Source organism: Hemitrygon akajei, chromosome 7 (assembly GCF_048418815.1).
Source record: "Hemitrygon akajei chromosome 7, sHemAka1.3, whole genome shotgun sequence".
NCBI lineage: Eukaryota > Metazoa > Chordata > Chondrichthyes > Myliobatiformes > Dasyatidae > Hemitrygon > Hemitrygon akajei.
Genome location: NC_133130.1, coordinates 50,162,827 through 50,182,218, shown reverse-complemented (window position 1 = coordinate 50,182,218; position 19,392 = coordinate 50,162,827). Strand labels below are relative to the sequence as shown.

General features: G+C 38.5%; 1 protein-coding gene across 16 annotated transcripts in view; it reads right to left on the bottom strand.

Annotated features, from left to right (window-relative positions):
• The window catches only part of LOC140730432 (estrogen-related receptor gamma), a 231,489-nt gene that overhangs the window by 3,397 nt on the left and 208,700 nt on the right, over nt 1–19,392 (bottom strand). For all 16 annotated transcript variants that reach the window (XM_073050820.1, XM_073050829.1, XM_073050836.1 and 13 more), the window contains one exon: nt 2,023–2,292. In XM_073050820.1, the coding sequence (XP_072906921.1) occupies nt 2,023–2,292 (270 nt within the window). The remainder of the gene's footprint in view (nt 1–2,022; nt 2,293–19,392) is intronic.

The following is a 19,392-nucleotide window of genomic DNA, read 5'->3' as shown; positions in this document are numbered from 1 at the left end:
TTAAAAGGAGAAGCACTATCTTTTATAGCCAATGAAAATTTCATCTGAGCATCAGATATTGGAATAAATTTAAACTCGCAATTATAGAGGTAAAACAAACATTTAAAAAATAACAGCTTTTGATAAAATTGCAGAAAGCTGGATTTTATCTGAATATCAAGTTCTGTTTGCAACACTCCTTCTTATGTTCTTTGAAGTGAATAATTAAGTTCTGTGTTATATCTAATCAATTTACTAATTTATTTTGGTGCAACTGTACTTTGCTATTATATGTTTCTATACTTTGCTCAGTTTGAGGAATACATTTAATACACGGTGAATCGCCAGTGGACTACTGCAAAAGGATTGGGCGTTGAGAGTTCGGCTGCTGGTAAACAAATTGGCATTTTCTGCAATCTGTTGTTTGTAAAATACGAAGATTGTTATAATTAATCTTCTTGCAGTATTTTCTTTCAAATTGATGCAGCACATCATGATGCATTTGCAGCACTCCAGGATAAGTCTTATAACTTCAACTTTACAGTTCCTGAAGTGCTAAAATCCAGAGGAACAGAAGCCTCATCCATTATCACACAGCTACAGTATGATCCTGCGGTGAAGCAGCTTACAGCCCATTTTATGACACCTAAGTAGTATATTAATATGTCATGCAAGATAGACAATGTGCAAATATACATCATAACCAGACAAAATTAAATCAAAAGCAAGGTGAATGTCCAGTTAAGTGGAAATAAAAGTGGATTATTTGTCTGAAAATGCTGAGTTCGGAAATGTCATTTTCCTTATCAGAGCAGTGAAGTGCCAACAACAGTTGCTGAGACAAATAGAAAAAGTGCAACTTTTTGTTGAAACAATTTCCCTCCCATCAATCTGGGAATTTGTGCATCAATATATGAGATGAACTGTTAATTACAAAATCAATTAAAAAATAATTTTCAAAACAGTCACGCTTTGGTTCTCTGGGGTACAATTTGGCAGAAGGTTCATCTCGGACCCACCAAATCAAGAGCTGTCATCCGAAAATAAGCAAAAGCAATCTGGGTTTTCATTTTTCAGCGTGGCTGAGCCCAGCCTGAGATTGATCAGCACATATGGCCTCAGAAAACAAACTGTCAATACCTTGAATGCTGTAGAATTTGAACAAATGGCTGTCCTCCCATTCAGCTACTCATTTGATTCCATTTAACAGATTTTATTGACAGTTTCCTTCTTGTAATTAAAGAGAAAACTACTGGCCGGCAACCAAGATAAAGTTCAAAGATTAGGTCAAAACAAAAGAAGGCAGGGGGGAAACGGAGGGACATGGCGTGATTGTCAACAGTACACAACATCAGAGCTGTTATTGACACTCAGGTAGCTAACGATCAGCATGTTATTAAAGAGTGATCTATCATGAACTTTATGCAAATGCTTAAGTGCCTAAAGACTGCAATAAAGCATCGGGGAGAAGGGAAAAAAACAACAAAGCACAAACGATTTTATTCATGATTCATTCCCAGTTGCTCCTACACTTTAAATTCAAATGTGCATAATGTGCATGCTGAAAAAGTTAACCTCTTCTATGCTGGTGCAGATTGTGCACAATTCATTACAGAGAGGAAAGAGATGTATTTTAGATCCAGTTGGCATCGCATTGAAAACAGTCTCTGCTTCTGAAAGCATATCCATAAATATGCGAGGTGGTATAGTTTGTCTCACAGAAAAATCAGCAACATAATTAATAATCTTCAATGATTCATATTATACAAGACTGTTCTTGAAGATATCAATTTCTTGCACATTGTTAGTTGATTTTGTTCAATACTGAATACTCTAATTTATGTTGTAAGAGGTGTAAAAGGATGTAATCAATTTGAGAGATAAAATAATTCAATTTCCATTACAATATACAGTTAAATATTTAAACTAAAACAAAACATTTTTGCTTAGATCGGGGAGTCACCAACTCAGAACATGCTAATAGAGATGGGGTAGGGGGGACAGGGAAGATAATGATATTGAAACAGTGCCAAATCTGCCAACCTGAATTAGCAAGTGCAATAGCTTTGAGGGTGACAAACTCTTCCTTCTCCAGCTTCATGCTCTTGTATTTTTTTACCAGCTGTAGTATGGCGTTATTCAGATCAAGAAGTCCAGCTAGCTTTGACTGGTCTTCGTCCATGATGTAGTCTTCAGCATATACTAGCTCATCCTCAAAAGAGAGTGACCTGTACACAATCCCCAAGATCAGAATCTCCATCCAGGCACTCTGGAGGAGACTCATCTGATCAGCCAGAGATAATGTAGAGAAGCCTGGAAAAGAAAAGAGAGACATTGCAGTGTTTCATTGTCATAAACTATGGATGAGCATAGCTAAGGTGGAATCAGATTACTTTCAATCCATGATTAAAACCACTTTTCTCATCTATCAAATAAAACACTGGATCAGGCCAATGGACACTGCATAATCACTAGAGAAATAACTTTCTCAGTTCTGTAAGTATTTGATGGTTAATTGAGGAAAGGGGCAAAAGGCAGAAGTATTCAAAAATACAAGAAATTCTGCAGATGCTGGAAATCAAAAGCAACAGACACACACATACAAAACGATTGAGAAACTCAGCAGGTCAAGCAGATTCTATGGAAATGAATAAATAGTGAACCTTGTGGGCTGAGAACCTTCTTCAGGAGTGGAAAGCCTGGGGAAAGACATCAAAATAAGAAGATGGGGCAGACGAAGGAAGACTAGCTAGAAGGCGAGAGGTGAAGCAGAAAGGTCGGAAAGGTAAAGAGGGCTGAAGAGGAAGGAATCTGATAGGAAAGGAGACTGGACCATGGGAGAAGGAGAAGAAGGAGGGGCATCGGGGGAGGTTATAACCAGATGGGATGAGGTAAGAGGCCCAGAGTGGGGAATATCAGAAGAGGGAAGGGACAGGGAAAAAAATTACCAAAAGGTGAAATTGACATTCCTGCCTTCAGGTTGGAGGCTACCCAGATGGAATATGAAGTGTTACTCCTCCACCCTGAGAGTGGTCTCAGCATGGCACAAGAGGAGGCCATGGACCAACATGGAATGGGAATGGGGATAGGAATTAAAATGGTTGGCCACTGGGAAAGACTACTTTTGGTGGATGGAGCCAAGGTGCTCGACAAAGCAGTTCCCAATTTACAACTGGTCTCATCAATGTAGAGGAGACTACATCAGGAGCACCAGATGCAATAGACAACCCCAGCATATTCACTGGAAAGACTACTTGGTGGTGTGAATGGAGGTGAAAGAGAAGATGGATGGGGAGCTGTGGCACTTCAGCTGCTTGCAGGGATGAGTGTCAGGAGGAAGATTAGTGGGGAAGGATGAATGGACAAGGTAATCATGGAGAGAGAGCAATCCTTGTGGAAAGCAGGGAGTGGTTGAGGTAAAGATGTGTTTGGTGGTAGAATCGCTTTAGATAGATAGATAGATACTTTATTCATCCCCATGGGGAAATTCAACATTTTTTCCAATGTCCCATACACTTATTGTAGCAAAACTAATTACATACAATACTTAACTCAGTAAAAATATGATATGCATCTAAAATCACTCTCTCAAAAAGCATTAATAATAGCGCCGCAGGGGACTGTGCTCTCTCCGGTCCTGTTCACCCTGTACACATCAGACTTCCAATATAACTCGGAGTCCTGCCATGTGCAGAAGTTCGCTGATGACACGGCCATAGTGGGGTGTGTCAGGAATGGACAGGAGGAAGAGTATAGGAAACTGATACAGGACTTTGTGATATGGTGCAACTCAAACTACCTGCGTCTCAATATCACCAAGACCAAGGAGATGGTGGTGGACTTTAAGAGATCTAGGCCTCATATGGAGCCAGTGATCATTAATGGAGAATGTGTGGAGCAGGTTAAGACCTACAAGTATCTGGGAGTACAGTTAGACGAGAAGCTAGAATGGACTGCCAACACAGATGCCTTGTGCAGGAAGGCACAGAGTCGACTGTACTTCCTTAGAAGGTTGGCGTCATTCAATGTTTGTAGTGAGATGCTGAAGATGTTCTATAGGTCAGTTGTGGAGAGCGCCCTCTTCTTTGTGGTGGCGTGTTGGGGAGGAAGCATTAAGAAGAGGGACACCTCACGTCTTAATAAGCTGGTAAAGAAGGCGGGCTCTGTCATGGGCAAAGTACTGGAGAGTATAACATCGGTAGCAGAGCGAAGGGCGCTGAGTAGGCTACGGTCAATTATGGAAAACCCTGAACATCCTCTACATAGCACCATCCAGAGACAGAGAAGCAGTTTCAGCGACAGGTTGCTATCGATGCAATGCTTCTCAGACAGGATGAAGAGATCAATACTCCCCAATGCCATTCGGCTTTACAATTCAACCGCCAGGAGTAAGATATGTTAAAGTGCCGGGGTTAGGACTCAATGTATTTAAGTAAACTACTTAAGAACTTTGGGAGGTGGATGGAGTTATGGAGAATGATGTGTTGCATGCAGATGCTCATGGAGTGGTAGGTTAGGACAAGAGGAACTCCAGCACTGTTAAGATGGCGGGAAGATGGGGTGAGTGGGAAACAGAAGAGATGCAGGTGAGGGCATCAGTGGTAGAGGAAAGGAAACCACCTTCTTTGAAGGAGGAGGACATCCCTGAAAGGAAAGCCTCAGCCTGGGAACAGATGCAATAGAGACAAAGGAATTGGGCAAAGGGAATAGCATTTTTATGGGAGACAGGCTGGGAAGAGATACAAGTCAAGGTGGCCATGGGAATTGCTGGTTTACAAAAGATGTCATTAGACAGTTTTTCTCCAGAGATGGCGACAGGAAGATCAAGAAAGAGGGAGGAAGGTTTCAGAAATAGACCAGTGCATTTAAGGGCAGGGTGGAAGTCAGAGGCAAAGTTAGTGAAATCGACAACTCAGCATGGGCGCATGAAGCAGCACCAATGGTTAATCAAAAAAAAAGGGCCTGCTTGGAGAGGGAAATTGAATGTTTTTTAAAATTTAAATGGGTTAAGTCATAGCTTGGCTAGAAAGAAAGGGCAACTCCCTCTACCCTTTATTTTGCAGTGAGACATACACCTCAAAGATAGCTTTAGTATATTATAGTGTGATTCTACTTTAATACCACATTACTAATATGGAACCATAGACATATATACATACTCTTCACTGAAAATCAACACAAACATAACTCAAAGATGTGTGCTTAGCCCACTGCTCTATTCTCTACACTTATGACTGTGTGGCGAAGCACAGCTCAAATGCCATTTATAAATCTGCTGTGGAGACTACAGTTGTTAGAAAATCTCAGATGGCAACAACGAAATGTACAGGAGTGAGACAGATTGGCTGGTTGAGTGGTGTTACAGTAATAGCCTCAGTCAGTGTCAGGAAGACTAAGAAATTGACGTAAGCTTCAGGAAGAGGAAGTCAGATCACACGCTGGTGCTCACTGAGTGTTCAGAGGGAGAAAGGGTAAGAAGTTTTATGTTTATGGGTCTCACAGTGGCTCTGCTTCATTAGGAGTGCAGAGATTTGAAACATCACTGAAAACACTTTCAAATTCCTACAGATATACAATGGAGATCACTCTGACTGGTTGCATCACAACCTGGTACAAAGCCTCCAAAGCACAGAATCTAAAGAGGCTGCTGAGAGTTACAGGCTCAGCCAGCTCCATCGTGGGCACAAACCTCCCCACCATCAAGGATATCTTCCAGATGAGGTGCCTCAAGAAGGCAGTATCAATCAATAAGGGACTTCACCATCAAGTACATTACCATCATCAGGGACAAGGTAGAAGAGCCTGAAGACCAACACTCAATGACTTAGCAACTGCTTCTTCTCTTCCATCATCAAATTTCTGAACAGTTTATGAAGCCAAGCATACTATCTCATTATTCTTTTATATTTTGCACTATATATTTAGAGATTTACAGTAATTTTATGTCTTTACACTATACTACTGCTACAAAACAACTAATTTCACATCATATAAATTAGACAGTGATAACAAAACTGATTCCGATTACACTATAGCCCTGATTAATTGTTAACACAAAAACAGTGATAAGGACAGAGACAAGGCCAAGGTCAGTGCTGTACTCGCCCGCCTACAACAATGAAGTCGAGGCATTGCATTTGGCAGAACTTCTTCCTATTCATGCTATTGTAGTGTGCAAAAAAAGGTTCATGATCAGAAAAGGGAAATGGTATAAATGAATGAGGTGACATCACAGTTAATCTTGCACTATCCAAGCAAAACAAAACTTATCCAAAATTTAGATGAGTAATACTTAGCTGAGATCAAGTCATAGCTGTTTTGCAGGATTTGTATCCTCTATCCAAAATTCAGTAGTTCCATGTAAATGAAATAGTAATTCATATTTATTCTTTATTGAAAAAAATTTCTGTTGCACAGTATTAAGTATGCAAAGTGACGCTGCTTTTACTATTGGTGAGGCTGAGGTATCCACAGCTGTGGTAACAGAAAAGCAAATCCGTCACCAGTTTATCAAGGGAGGGCAAATTTTGAAAACATCTGTTCAGGCAGGGCTGTCACAGTGAAGGCTTCGCTACATGAATCAGGTGCTTCATCCCTGTCTAACTAGACCACTAATGGCAAACAGCTCATTATATGTCTTTCAGCCTATTGTTTATACCAACTACAGTACTAATTTATTATCTCCTCACTGTTAAGATCTACAATCTTGTTAACAGAACGAGAATAGTTTACAGCTTTTGAGGTGGTTTTTCTGGCCTGCCAGTGACATGCAATGGAATGCCAGTTGGCAGAGCCGACCAAAGGCACTTAATAAAATCATCAAAAGGGGATTAAACAAACAAGAGGGAGAGAGAGAGAGAGAGAGAGAGAGAGAGAGAGAGTGTGTGTGTGTGTGTGTGTGTGTGTGTGCACGCGCGCAGTCACACAATTCAAAGGAGTGGGCAGTAGGTAAAGGAAGGGCATGTAACAAATCACAGTTAGCAAGTTAGACAGCGTATGTAAAGAGAAAAATGAAGTTAACAGTTTGAGTGCACGGCTTTTCATCGTAGCTACAGACATCCAGAGATGCAGAGTAAAAGGCAAGAGGAAGGGACTGCAAGAGCAAAGGTCAATGAAAGGGTGGAAGGAAGAAAATAATAAAAAGGATCATCGTGCATAGTAACAAAAGCACAAAGAGAGTATATATCTAGCCCAGCTGAATATAATTAGCTAAGAAATGCTAGAAGTCTGAAACAAAATACTGGAAATGTTCATTGACTAACATTGTTGAATTCAGTGTTGTGTTAGGAAAGCTACAACATATCCTGTAGCAAGATGAGCTCTTGTTCCTTTCTCTTACACTGAGTTTTGCTGAAACTGTGCAGGAGGCAAGGGACAGAGTAGTCAGAATGGGAGTAAGGCAGAGAAGTAAAGGGTGAATCAAAACTCAGGGTCATGTTTGGGGAATGCATGGAGATGTGCAGCCACGCGTCCAGTCAATTTGGTCCCCCAGTGTAAGTAAGGCACACTACATTGAATGGCAACAGATCAAGTATACTAAACTGAAAAATACAGAAGAAACTGCTCCCGTAGATGGAGAACATTTGAAGTCCTTCTCCGTATCCAAACATTCCCTTTTGCACTGTTCTCCACTTGACTGTTATTGAGAACCTTTATTCCGAGTGCTGAGGAAGTATCATTTATCTGAAATATTAAATCTGCCTTTCCCACTACACATGTGACCATATGGCTGAATATTTCCAAGATGTACTACTGTATTTTGTTTCAGATTTCTCAGATCTGTGGTATTTTATCTTCATAATAAATAATGGCAGCAGCATTCAGAAGTTAAATCATCCTCAGTCATAACAATATAGAATGGGCTTGTACACCTTTTTAAAATATACTGTTATTTCTGGAAAGTATCCCTTGACTTTTTGAGCTGACACTCAATACAACTGGAAACGAAGGAGGGGTTTGGGAGAGAAGCACAAGCTATCGTGGAACAGGTGAAATCAGGTGAGAGGGAAGTTTGGTAGGTGGGGAGGGGGGATGGAAGGTAATGATGTGAAAAACTAGGAGGCAATAGGAGGAAGAAAAAAAGGGCTGAAGACAGAGGAATCTGTAGAAGACTGTACACCTTGAAATAAGGGAAAGGAGATGGGGAAACCGAGGGAATTGATGGGAAGATCATTAAGGTGGGGAGGGCAGAGGAAAGTGAGTACTGGAAGTTAGACAAATTGATATTCATAATGTTCATCTCTTGGAGAATACCAAAATGGAATATGTGGTTTTGCTCCTCCAACCTGTACCTGACCTCATCGTCTCAGTATTGGAGAGAACGGATAGATTAACGGCATGAACATCTATTTCTCTAACTTTTGGTAACCATTCCCCCTTTTCCGTCCGCTCCCCTTTGTTTCCCTACACATCATTCCTTTTCATCACAAGTTCCCCAGCCACCTATCTCCCACCTCAGAAGAACTTATCTATCACCTGTTAGCTCATGGTCCTTTCCCTCCCCCCAGCTTCTTCCCCCTTTTTATCCAGTCCTGATGAAGGGTCAACTGTTCATTCTCCTCAATAAATGCTGTCTGACCTGCCGAGTTTCTCCAGCATTTTGTGTTGCTCAGGACTTCCAACATCTGCACAATTCCTTTTGTTGCAGTATTAGCATTCCTTATTTGACTATTATGACTGCATTTAAACATGCAAAAGAGTTGACAGAACAGATTTGTGGGGCAAATCACACCTGGTATTACATTCATGAGGGCATTAGTGCATGCACAGTGAATACCTGATGGAAATATGAGGAAAGGTAGATCTTGATATAAATCAGTATAATATTAATTTAATGCAAAGGACAATACATTGGAGTTCAACGTTCAAACTGAAGCTGTTCTTAAATTTGCATGGTTAAACACGTTCATCAGCAAGATGTAACCTATGGCAATGATTTTTAAATGGATCATTAAGTAATGGCTGGTCAATTTCTTCTAACTGTTGCTAAGATTCTTCAAGCGTTTAATGCTTTCTATAGTTTTTTTCCATGCTTCAAATCTCTACAGTGAGTGGTCTATCAGGTACTAGGGAACTTCAAGGCTTCTACAGAATACAATTGTTCCCAGACACGGATACTCAGCCATCCCCTAGGAATAGAGGATAACTTGGAATACGAGTTGAAGGCATACAGAACAAAAGAGAGAGGAAGAAGAAATAAGAGAAAAAGATGCTGTATCTGCCCATTTAGGGCTTAGGGAGACACCTTTACTAAGGAATTGTGCCTCGATACATCTTCCAAGAGGGTTGCCATTATTATAATCTGCCACCTGCAGGACAGGGACTGCTGAAGTTGTGTCTTGTCGAGATAGACATGGGCATGAACTTCATGATCTAGCTCATTATTGGTGAGGGTGCGTAATATTTGCAGCATTATATCATGTGTCATCAACACTAATGTAAAAGTGGAGAACTGATTCACTCTCTCTTGTCAGAAAGGATCAAGCTATGAGTGCATACACATCAGTTAGCAGACTCTCTTCTACACTGGAAACGTAACAGCCTCTACTCCTTCAATGTCCAGCTGATACACCAGCCTTGCATTAACTGCAGACTTGTGTTAACTGGTGCTACAACAGGTCATGAATACAGTACTTTATATGAACTGAATACTTCAAGTATGGAGATGACAAAAGTGCATGATAGTTGACTCAATGGTTATTCATACATTGTGATCCCACACCCATTTGCTGTTCTTCACCACAGAGGACACTGCCATAAGCTGTCTGTTAGGTTGCTCAGATGACACATCTTTCCCATTCCCACCCCCCACACACACTCTTTTTCAAATTTGCAGAAATATACCTCAAAAGTATTTTATAACAACACTATAGCCCATTAACAAGAATGTTATTTCACATCTGATTTATTGGGAAAGGGAAAAGGAGTAAAAGAATTGTTCTTTTGTTTATCCCCATAGAATTACCAGATTGTGTGTGTGTGTGTGGCCTGCAGCACCTTCCAGTGATGAGGCTTTTTTTTCCAATCCCAGCCACTGCTGTTGGTAAATAATTAGATTTACACATTCCCAATCTACACACATCTTCTGTCTAATAATTAAAAGCAGGATGATTAGTTTATTGAGTGGAGGGAGGAACTTTTTTATTGAGGCCTATCAATGATTTTATCAGGGCAGCACTTTTACGGTTGTCATGTGGGCGCAGGCATCCAATTTTTCTTATCTGACTGATTAATACAAACGCTGTTTCAGGATGCATTAATTAACAGATACAAATCTACGTTCTCATGAAGGGATCAATAAAAAGAAGAAAAGAGGCATCAAAGTGAATTTAGTGCTGATGATGGAGAAGGCACTGTATTGACATTTACGTGTGTAGAAACTCCAAAGTCTCCCCAGTTCTGCTGCAGGCCTTAGCTGTGATGCTAATGCCAGTGGCGCTTGTCTAGCACTTTTGGATAGGTGAAGCGATTCACTTCAGTCAACTGAATGAATCTAAGCATCTTGTGTGTGTGTGAAGGGCAAAGAAATATCATTCAATGACTCTGAAAAAGACATATATATGTTGAGAATAAAAGCAAATATTTGTTCTTAGAGGTAAGCCATTGCCATAATTTAGCTTTGAGGTAAAATGGATGAACTTCGTCTTCACATATGAAACACTAATTATTCTTATCTATTTATTAGCAGGCCAGTTTCTTTTTTTTTGTTCCATGTTTGCTGGAACACATAGGAAACACAGTTCATGATAGTGGTGCTTAGTGAATAATTTCCAGGAAAGATGTAAAACACATGACCTTTGGAGAAACACGAAATTGCAGATGCTGGAATCTGGAGCCAAAAAAAACACACTGGAATAATGCTCTTTTTATAAAGAATGTACTCTTAATTTTTACTTTACTGCGATCAGGGAGGAGAGAAGAATTATGACTGAGATTATGCTGGCATTCTTGTACCTTATTTTGAATCTCCATTTTTACACCCCACTAAAACATATCTGTTGTGAACTGACTTCCATTTTTTTTTTGCTTTCATTAACATGGTTTAATCAAATTGTAATATTTTCCCCAAAAGCTAAACTTAGAGAGGTTTATTTTCTCTGGAATAGAGCGATCTAATGTGTAAAATTATCACACTGTGGAGGGCATGGGATTGAATGCACGACATCAGTACACTACCTGAGCCACCAAATCAAACAGCAATGGACTAATATTGCTCTTGTACACCTTCTGGTGGCCAATTATGCAACTGTATGGGAAATCTAAGTAGAGACAGTATGCCTTCTTGGTCAAAACTAGTAAATGATTTTAAGAATTTGAAGTTAATAAAAAAAAAGCCAAGAAATGCCAGTACAAATGGAGGAGAATCTTTTTAAAAGTAAAATTTAGAAACTGCCTTTATGATGAAAATGAGGTTAAACAGACCAACGCACTTTTGCATATGACATATTCACTATGAAAATTAAATTCAGTACCACCTCGTCCCTAGCACACATCTTCACGCAGCCTGTGTCAGTCTAAAATTCATTAGTGAAGCAGCTAATGTCTTGGAAGTTGCCTTTGCAATATCTTTGTCTCAGAAGAGATCCCGTAGTTCCCCCAAGGGAGAGGTGACATTTCTATTGTGAGTCTCAGTTCATCAATTTTGATGGACTTCGATATAGCAATGTTGGTTCCCATTCTAAACAGAAATTTCTTCAAATGTTATCACGATGTAGTCAAGAAATTAACGACTGACAATGCTTTCTACAATTTTTGTCTTTTGTTTCAAAGCAGTTTCACTATTTTATACAATTCTATATTCATGGACTCAATGGAGGTCAAAATGCAGGATGTGTAATTTCAGATATATTGAGACATTGTATAAAGATCCAAAATTTCTACCATTGCCTCTTTCCCAACACTTTATCCAAGTGGGGCAGTGGAAATGTTCAATCTGTATATTTTGCTGCATCAGGTGATTTAAAAGTATAAACTTCAAAAAGAGAATGATTTTTTTCTGATTGTTTAGCTAAGACTTTCCCTGCTGCACTATGTAGTATATTATTACTACAGTAATATTGTTAAATTATTTGGTCTTGCTTCATCAAAATACATATGAAAAACTATCTATTTGTCCAAAATATGCCAATGTACAATAATATTGGGGCAGATAAGAAGAACAGAAAAGAAGTCTTCAAATGCTTGTTAAAAAGCAAAACTACAACTCAGTCACATCACATGCTATACTGAGTCAGATTATGTCCAGGCATTTGCCCATATCAAAAATACCCACAGATTTGAAAACATCTGTCTGAACTCTTAAAGAATTTTAAACATTGAGCAAATATGTACATCATGCACATTTAACAAAGCATTAATTTTTCTGTCAATTTTCAAACAGAGTTTCAATATTCAATAAATATTGAATAATTCTGTTTGGGGGAAGACGGTAAATATGGTGAAAATTAGAGAATTATAACACCTAATCCCCTTGAGCTTGTGTAACAGAGACATACTGAAATGTAGACTGGTGCCATTGAACAGACTGAAGTGGTTTTAGCCTTTATCAGAGGCTGCTTTCATCTCACTGAAACAAGGGATGAAACTCTATGCAGCAGCAATGCAGGATGAAAAAATACATTAACGCTGCCATGTTTATCACAATCCATTTAGTAGCATTATCATTTACTCTTGAGGCAGACATCCCAAAGTCTATACCAGGATGGTAAGCTGCATGATTCTAATACACCTAATTAGGAATGCGCAGACTCTTAATTGCATACATTAAGACAATTCATAGCCAAGATTAATTCTAAATATACCCAAGCAGCTGTTTAAGATGCCTGGATTACAGTACGGACTGTACTTTTCCACTTAATTAGATATCAAAATTAAGCAGGAACAAGCATTTTGACATGACAGGATTGAACTGCTGCTTCATGTCCCAGAGCTGCACTTAAGTGACCACTAAACAGAGCTGCACAGATGGAGCAACATTAAATGCTGTACTGGAAAGTAATTTCAAATAATAAAATATCAATATTTACATTTTAATTACTCCTACTGAGAATCACTCTGTCATTTGACTATCGCTAGGACAGCATGGGGTAGCGAAATGACATTGGGCTTCTTACTGGGAGGACTATTTTGTTTCCATTAAGGAATGACAAGTGATCAGAGGCACAACACCCGGATTTTTGTAAGAATGGCACCATTATCCACACAGCATCCACACAGCAATATGCGAGCAGTAGCTGGGGGTAGGGGGAGGGGAGGCACCTGTGCACTCTGCCAGTAATGACTTTAATGGAATCAGATAACTCTGCACTAGTGAGATGTTCTACCTCGTTACCTCAAAACTATGTGATCTTTTCCTTCTGCCCCTGGTGCAAGCTATTTAGGAGATGGTGAATCCTTCCTCATCATTTCTGTGAGCTTACTATGTACAATGCTTTTATAGCAATCCACTGCTGAGCATTCACTTAAAGTAAGTATTAGTTAAGACCACTTGATCATAAACAGGATTATGTCCCATCAATTTTGATGGTGTGATTATATAATTATAGGCTTTATTATTTGAAACTGAGAAAATATATCCTTCATTTGCTTCAGCCTCTTTCGCAAGTATATTTTAAAATCAGGTGCATATATTAAATATGATTTTAAAATTTGTTATACTAAGTGCAATTTCTGTATTACAGCATTATCAAATGCAAACATTATATTGTCATTTTATTTACTTTTAAAGGGTGAATAGAATGTGTATCTGTCTTATCTAAATGTGATGCTTTATTAATAATCTGACACTTGGATGCTGTCACTTAAATCCCTGGAATGACAAAAAGGGCATAGTAGTATAATGTTATTTATTTATTTATTGATATACAGCGTGGAATAGGCCCTTCCGGGTCTTCGAGCCACGCTGCCCAGTAATCCCCCAATTTAATCCGAGCCTAATCACGGGACAATTTACAGTGACCAATTAACCTACCAATTAACTATTTCAAGCTATGTTATATTTTGGATATATACTTGGGAAAGAAATAATGCAGAGACCTGGAATCAGCTACGAAGCTTTCTCAAAGAGACAGAACAGGCTGAGCGGCCACTAGCTGTGGTGCTTGGCTCTACTGGATGACTGTGCTATAATCCACGTTATGGAACAGACATTTGACCTTCGCACATCATGCTGTACTCATTCCAGAAATCAGGTTCCACTATAGTTAATGGTACTAAATGTTGGAAGTAGAGCAAGCACAAAGTGTTACAATGTGTTTTTATTTTTCACGACAATTTTGTGTCATAATTTTTCAATCCCCTCATGACTATTTTGATCAAATTGATATCCAAATAAAATTTTGTCCAGTCATACAGAGATCAATACAATGTTGATCATTTATTCAGGATCCTAATCTAAATTTACCTAACTTGATCATTTCTTTTCCATTGCCAGTTCTGGGAATTATTGGACAACGTTAGTAAAAGGACAATGAACAAAAACATATTTTTTTAAAATTCAGACCTCTACCATAGTAAATCCAGGCTACATGCCAACCAAGTGACAATCTTTATTTGTTCACTTTCAATTACCTCTTATCTTGACAATTATTACTTTAAATACCGTTCCTCAAATACTACTCTTTGCAGCGTGATGATGTTTTATTCATCAAATCCTTAAACGTGTATTGAAATGTTTTGCACTGGTGTACTAAAACAGTAATAAAAGTCTGCCAACAGTACTGCCATAGAATATTAAATAACATTAACAAAATAAACTTCTTTTGCACTGAAGTTCTATACTATAAATCAGTGAGTTTATTTATTCAGCATGAAAGCAAGGAAAATCAAATATTTTGATGGATTTTTTTCAGCATTATGTTTTTGAAACTGATAAAGCCTTTGGAAAGAAATGCTAAACAAGAATAGTTTTTTTTAAAATGTCTGCACTTTACAAGTCACTCAATTTCTTATCAGCTACACCAAAAACACTGAATGAGGCAAATAGCTATGGAAAATGGCAGTTGTGACAAGTCTAATCTAGGATGCTATGACACTACATTTTGTATAAAATACTTCATTTATGATTGCTTGAGAGGAATTTTCCTTAGTTCAGTGCATCTTACAAATCTAGGCTCAATACATCACATTCCCTGAACACTCGTCTCCTTCATGCTTTAAAGGAAAGCCACTTCCCCATTTCACAGACTGAGTACCTTTTAATTTCAAAAAAGCCATGGTTCAAAATCTTAATTAATTGTTTCATACTGCTTCAGGATCATTATGCAATGTAATAAAGGACATGTAATTATGAAATTTTACAGCCATTACTGAGGCTGATGGCTCGTATTTCATCATAAGCTTCACCCAATGGCTTTTAGCTACTCCAGTTTCTTTGATGAAGTACAGACAGATCTATCACCCCCAAACAATAACCAGTCCAGGCATCTATAATAGCTACCTACAGATGAAGCAATAGATAAAGATAAACTATAAATCCCTGCACAAATGCAGCCACAATGCCTTGGATTGACAAAAGATGAGGATGAGCTCAGGGAGGCAGCAGCTGTGCATTAGGGCATCCCTCTCCAGATATCTGTTAGCTGTTCTGTCGTATATCGTGTTTTACTCTTTCTTCTTGCCGCGGCAGTCCCCAGTAGATTTGTTCTTGAAGTCTATAGCTCTCTTCAGCCAATACAGCAATCTTTAAAAGTTTACGGACTTCAAGTGCATGACAGCCACAAAAGTGTTGAGAAATGGGGTTCCCTTTCACAAAAGCTAACACTACTGCAAGGGAATAAGACAACTGAATATATATTGTTCCAATTTATCCCCCTTTAGCTAAAAGTGCACCAACTATTCCTGAGTGAACCACTTTTCTGTATTAGCACATTAAAATTTTGTACTCTGAAAGTGGACAAGAAATTCACCAACAATGGGAACTGATGTACAGAGACTGTGGGGAATAATAACTACTAAAATCATTCCTCGTGCAGACAAGTTTTCTGATGGTTCTCGCATAAATGGCTTTGGAATAATTTTTACCATACCCAGGAAATCTTGATCGTAAATTTAACCCATCCCTCCATCCCATAGAAAGAAATCAACCAAATACTGGGAAGGAATGCAGATCAGTGAAACACCTAATATTTATACAATGTTCATAACTTGGAAACATGGGATGTACTTGAATGGATAACTTAGTAAATGCTCCTTCTAAAGGGCCATTCATAATGGAATCCTTTTCTCAAGTTAATATGCATTACAAACCATAGATATCTGGATATCATCTTCAAATGAAACATTGATACAGAGGTTGTCCCATGCCATTTTTAAGCATGGAAGTAATATTATAGTTCACTATAACACTGCTGGGGTTTTTCCTGTGCGTCACTGAGTTGAAACATACATTGCCAGTTCCAGAATGGACTCACCAATTGATGGCTAGCATTTTTTTTGCAGCTGTTACAATACAACATGACAGGCACAATGTTTACAGCCGGTGCTTAAATGAACGTTCTACTGTGTAAGCAACACTCTTTCAGCTTGTGGGAAGCGGTGCCTGTGAATGAAGGGATGCTTCACTGATGGGAAGGGGATTGGGAGAATGCTCTCGGGGGCGAGAGGGATAAAAACAAGTTGTTGCTGCACTGCAGGAGGCATGTTCTTTGAGCATAGGGCCATAGAGACCCTCCCTTGCTACTGGTGAAAGGCCTTCAAATATCACGGCTACAGGGGAATAGGGTTAGTCAAAGCTGGTTGTTCTGTGAACAACTGAAAACTTATTTCTCAAATGAAATTAATTTTCACTACAAATGAATCTTGCATACAGCAGCACAATTGACTCCATTTGTGGGGAGTTTATGCTTGAACAAAAATATTAGGAAAAATTGATAATCTCACAGAAATATGAAATTAATTTTTCAATGGGCATTATGCCATCCAAAAATGTGTATAAAATAGCTTCACTCTAGGTTAATCTCATTGTTAACAGCAATATATGTTTGTAATTGTGTGGGCACAACTTTTAGCTCTGTGTTGCCCCATTCAAGGTAAAAGACTGCTATGGTTTATCAATGGCACCAAACACTGTTATAATGAGACTCTAGTTTAAAAATTATTTATTTTTAAAAAAAGATAATAGTAAGAGAATGGTGTCTAATCCAGAAATTATATTAAATATTAATAATTATTTATTTACTTAAAAGGGTAAAAGAGAATGATAATTGCTTCAGGATCCTTCATTTTACAAAGTCTACAGGCTCTTGACAGAAATGCCAGCTCTTCACTGCCCTCATCCTGGAGTCCCTGCTTAGCCTGATGCATTGCTCCCATCTGCTGATGTGCAGAGGTTATAATCCTTTAGTGGACTCAGACAGCTTGTATCCAATTCCATTTCCAAGGCCTGCCAGCCCTGCCTGCTTGCTCTCTGATGGAAAGGATGGCCCATTTGAACAGTTATTGGGGAAAGAAATGGCCATTTCATGCTTGTCTGTGAACTTTGCATGAACTGTGAGGAATAATGTACTGTGATGACAGCCAAGTTATTCCTTACAGTAAATTTGCTGTCTGGAATGAACTGAAATAGTGTTTGGTTTGTGTAATTACGTCCATCTATCTTTATATTCCAGAGGCATATCGCAAATTGAAAATACTAAAAATTGACTGTTCATTCTGATATTTAATGATTGCCAATGACACACCAATGATTTATTGGTTACTTACCGATGTGACACATTTGCATCTTATTAGAAGAAGATTACCATTCCTTGAATTCTGAACACAGCTGATCACGACTGATGGATTGATTTGATTTGCAAATGTAATCAAACTAATAAGAGGGAAAAATGTGCAATAATACCTTGTTTTTCGTCTGGCAATCACTCCCTGCCAACAGGCTGATATCCCTGACTAAGCAGCCTCAGGAAAGCTTTTCTTGCTGCTATGCAGACAAAATGCTCCTCTAATGAAAATTTTTTTTTCACCCACCAGATTCTAACTAACTTGGCAATATACTGTAAAGCCAGCTGTGTTTGTTACCGTTTATAAAGGCCATCATCAGTAGCTAGGCTGCTCTAATTTCAGAGCTGTGTTTTTATAAATAAGAGACTCTTGTCTGAAAGCAACACTGAACGTGTGAAAAAGGCAGTATATCATTAGCTGCATCTGCTGAAGTCCATATTGTTATTTTCTATTGAAGATAATATTAATTGCATGTCTTGATATAACTTTTTTAAACTACTGTCTAAATAGAAAATAATTCTTTCTGCAGTGCTCAAGACAGTTCAATTAAAATAAACTGGTAGATTAAGCAGTTCAGATTTTAATGTTGCAATGTTAGCTTCTTTGCAGGGGTAAATACATTGCCCTTCCATTATTCAACACAAACAAAATCTTTATCAAATATAGTGTACGCCAAGATTCTTATCTCATTAAGTGCCATGTCTATTAGATGGCTATAAAAATAACATGCATTTATTTTTGGGAGGGACAGGAAGAAGTATTCAATGAATGTATTCTACAGAAACTAGTAAACTTTTCTAGGTTCCTCCTTATTATATTAGTCATACACCTTGTATGTATGACCTTTAGAACATAGAATATACACTGAATCTTCAAAGGAGTGCAATATATGCACTGTCTGAGGTGGGGACTTCTGTTAACACTTTAAAAGGAGCCCCTATGCATTACTTCAACTGGATGTAAATGACTCCATGGCAATGTTTGCTAACCATGCAGGAAATCTCTTCCTACTCTCTTGGCCAATATTTATCATATTTCTAACTTCACTGTAACAGAATTCCTGGCTGTTATCCCATAGTTCTTCAGAGAAGTTATGCAATATATATGTTATATTTCTTATACACTACAGGACAAAGGGCAGATACAGTTCAAAAGACAAAAGTTTTTTCATTAGGGCAAAGCATTTTGGTGCATCCACAATTTGTGTAAGCAAGCAAACAGAAGCATCTAGTATTCATTTATTTCTATTCATTCCATCAACTCTCCTTGTACAAGAGTATGTTTTCCTTAGACATGAGCAACAGTATTGAGTCAGATTTATAGAGACTAGTAATGTGATGCAACCAGCAGTATACATCTGGGATTCTGGAACAGTGTTACAGTGGAAAGACCACCTGAGGTGAGGGGACAGTTCATAAAAAGGGACTCCTATATAAATGGAGTATTCTTCCCAAGGTTATCAGTTAATTACCTTTGGGAGAGCAAGAATGCCATATATAACAATGCATAATGTGTTAGTGGTGATGGAAGAGAAAAGTGCGTTGGCCTCAGTGAGAAAACTGCCGATCTTCAGTGAAAAACGTCAAAGGCTTATTTACACTCAGCAAAACAGGTACACTGGTTATCTGAAAGATGGCACACTCAACAATATAGTTCTTTCTCAGTACCAGATTGAAGTGTCAGTCTTGACTTGTG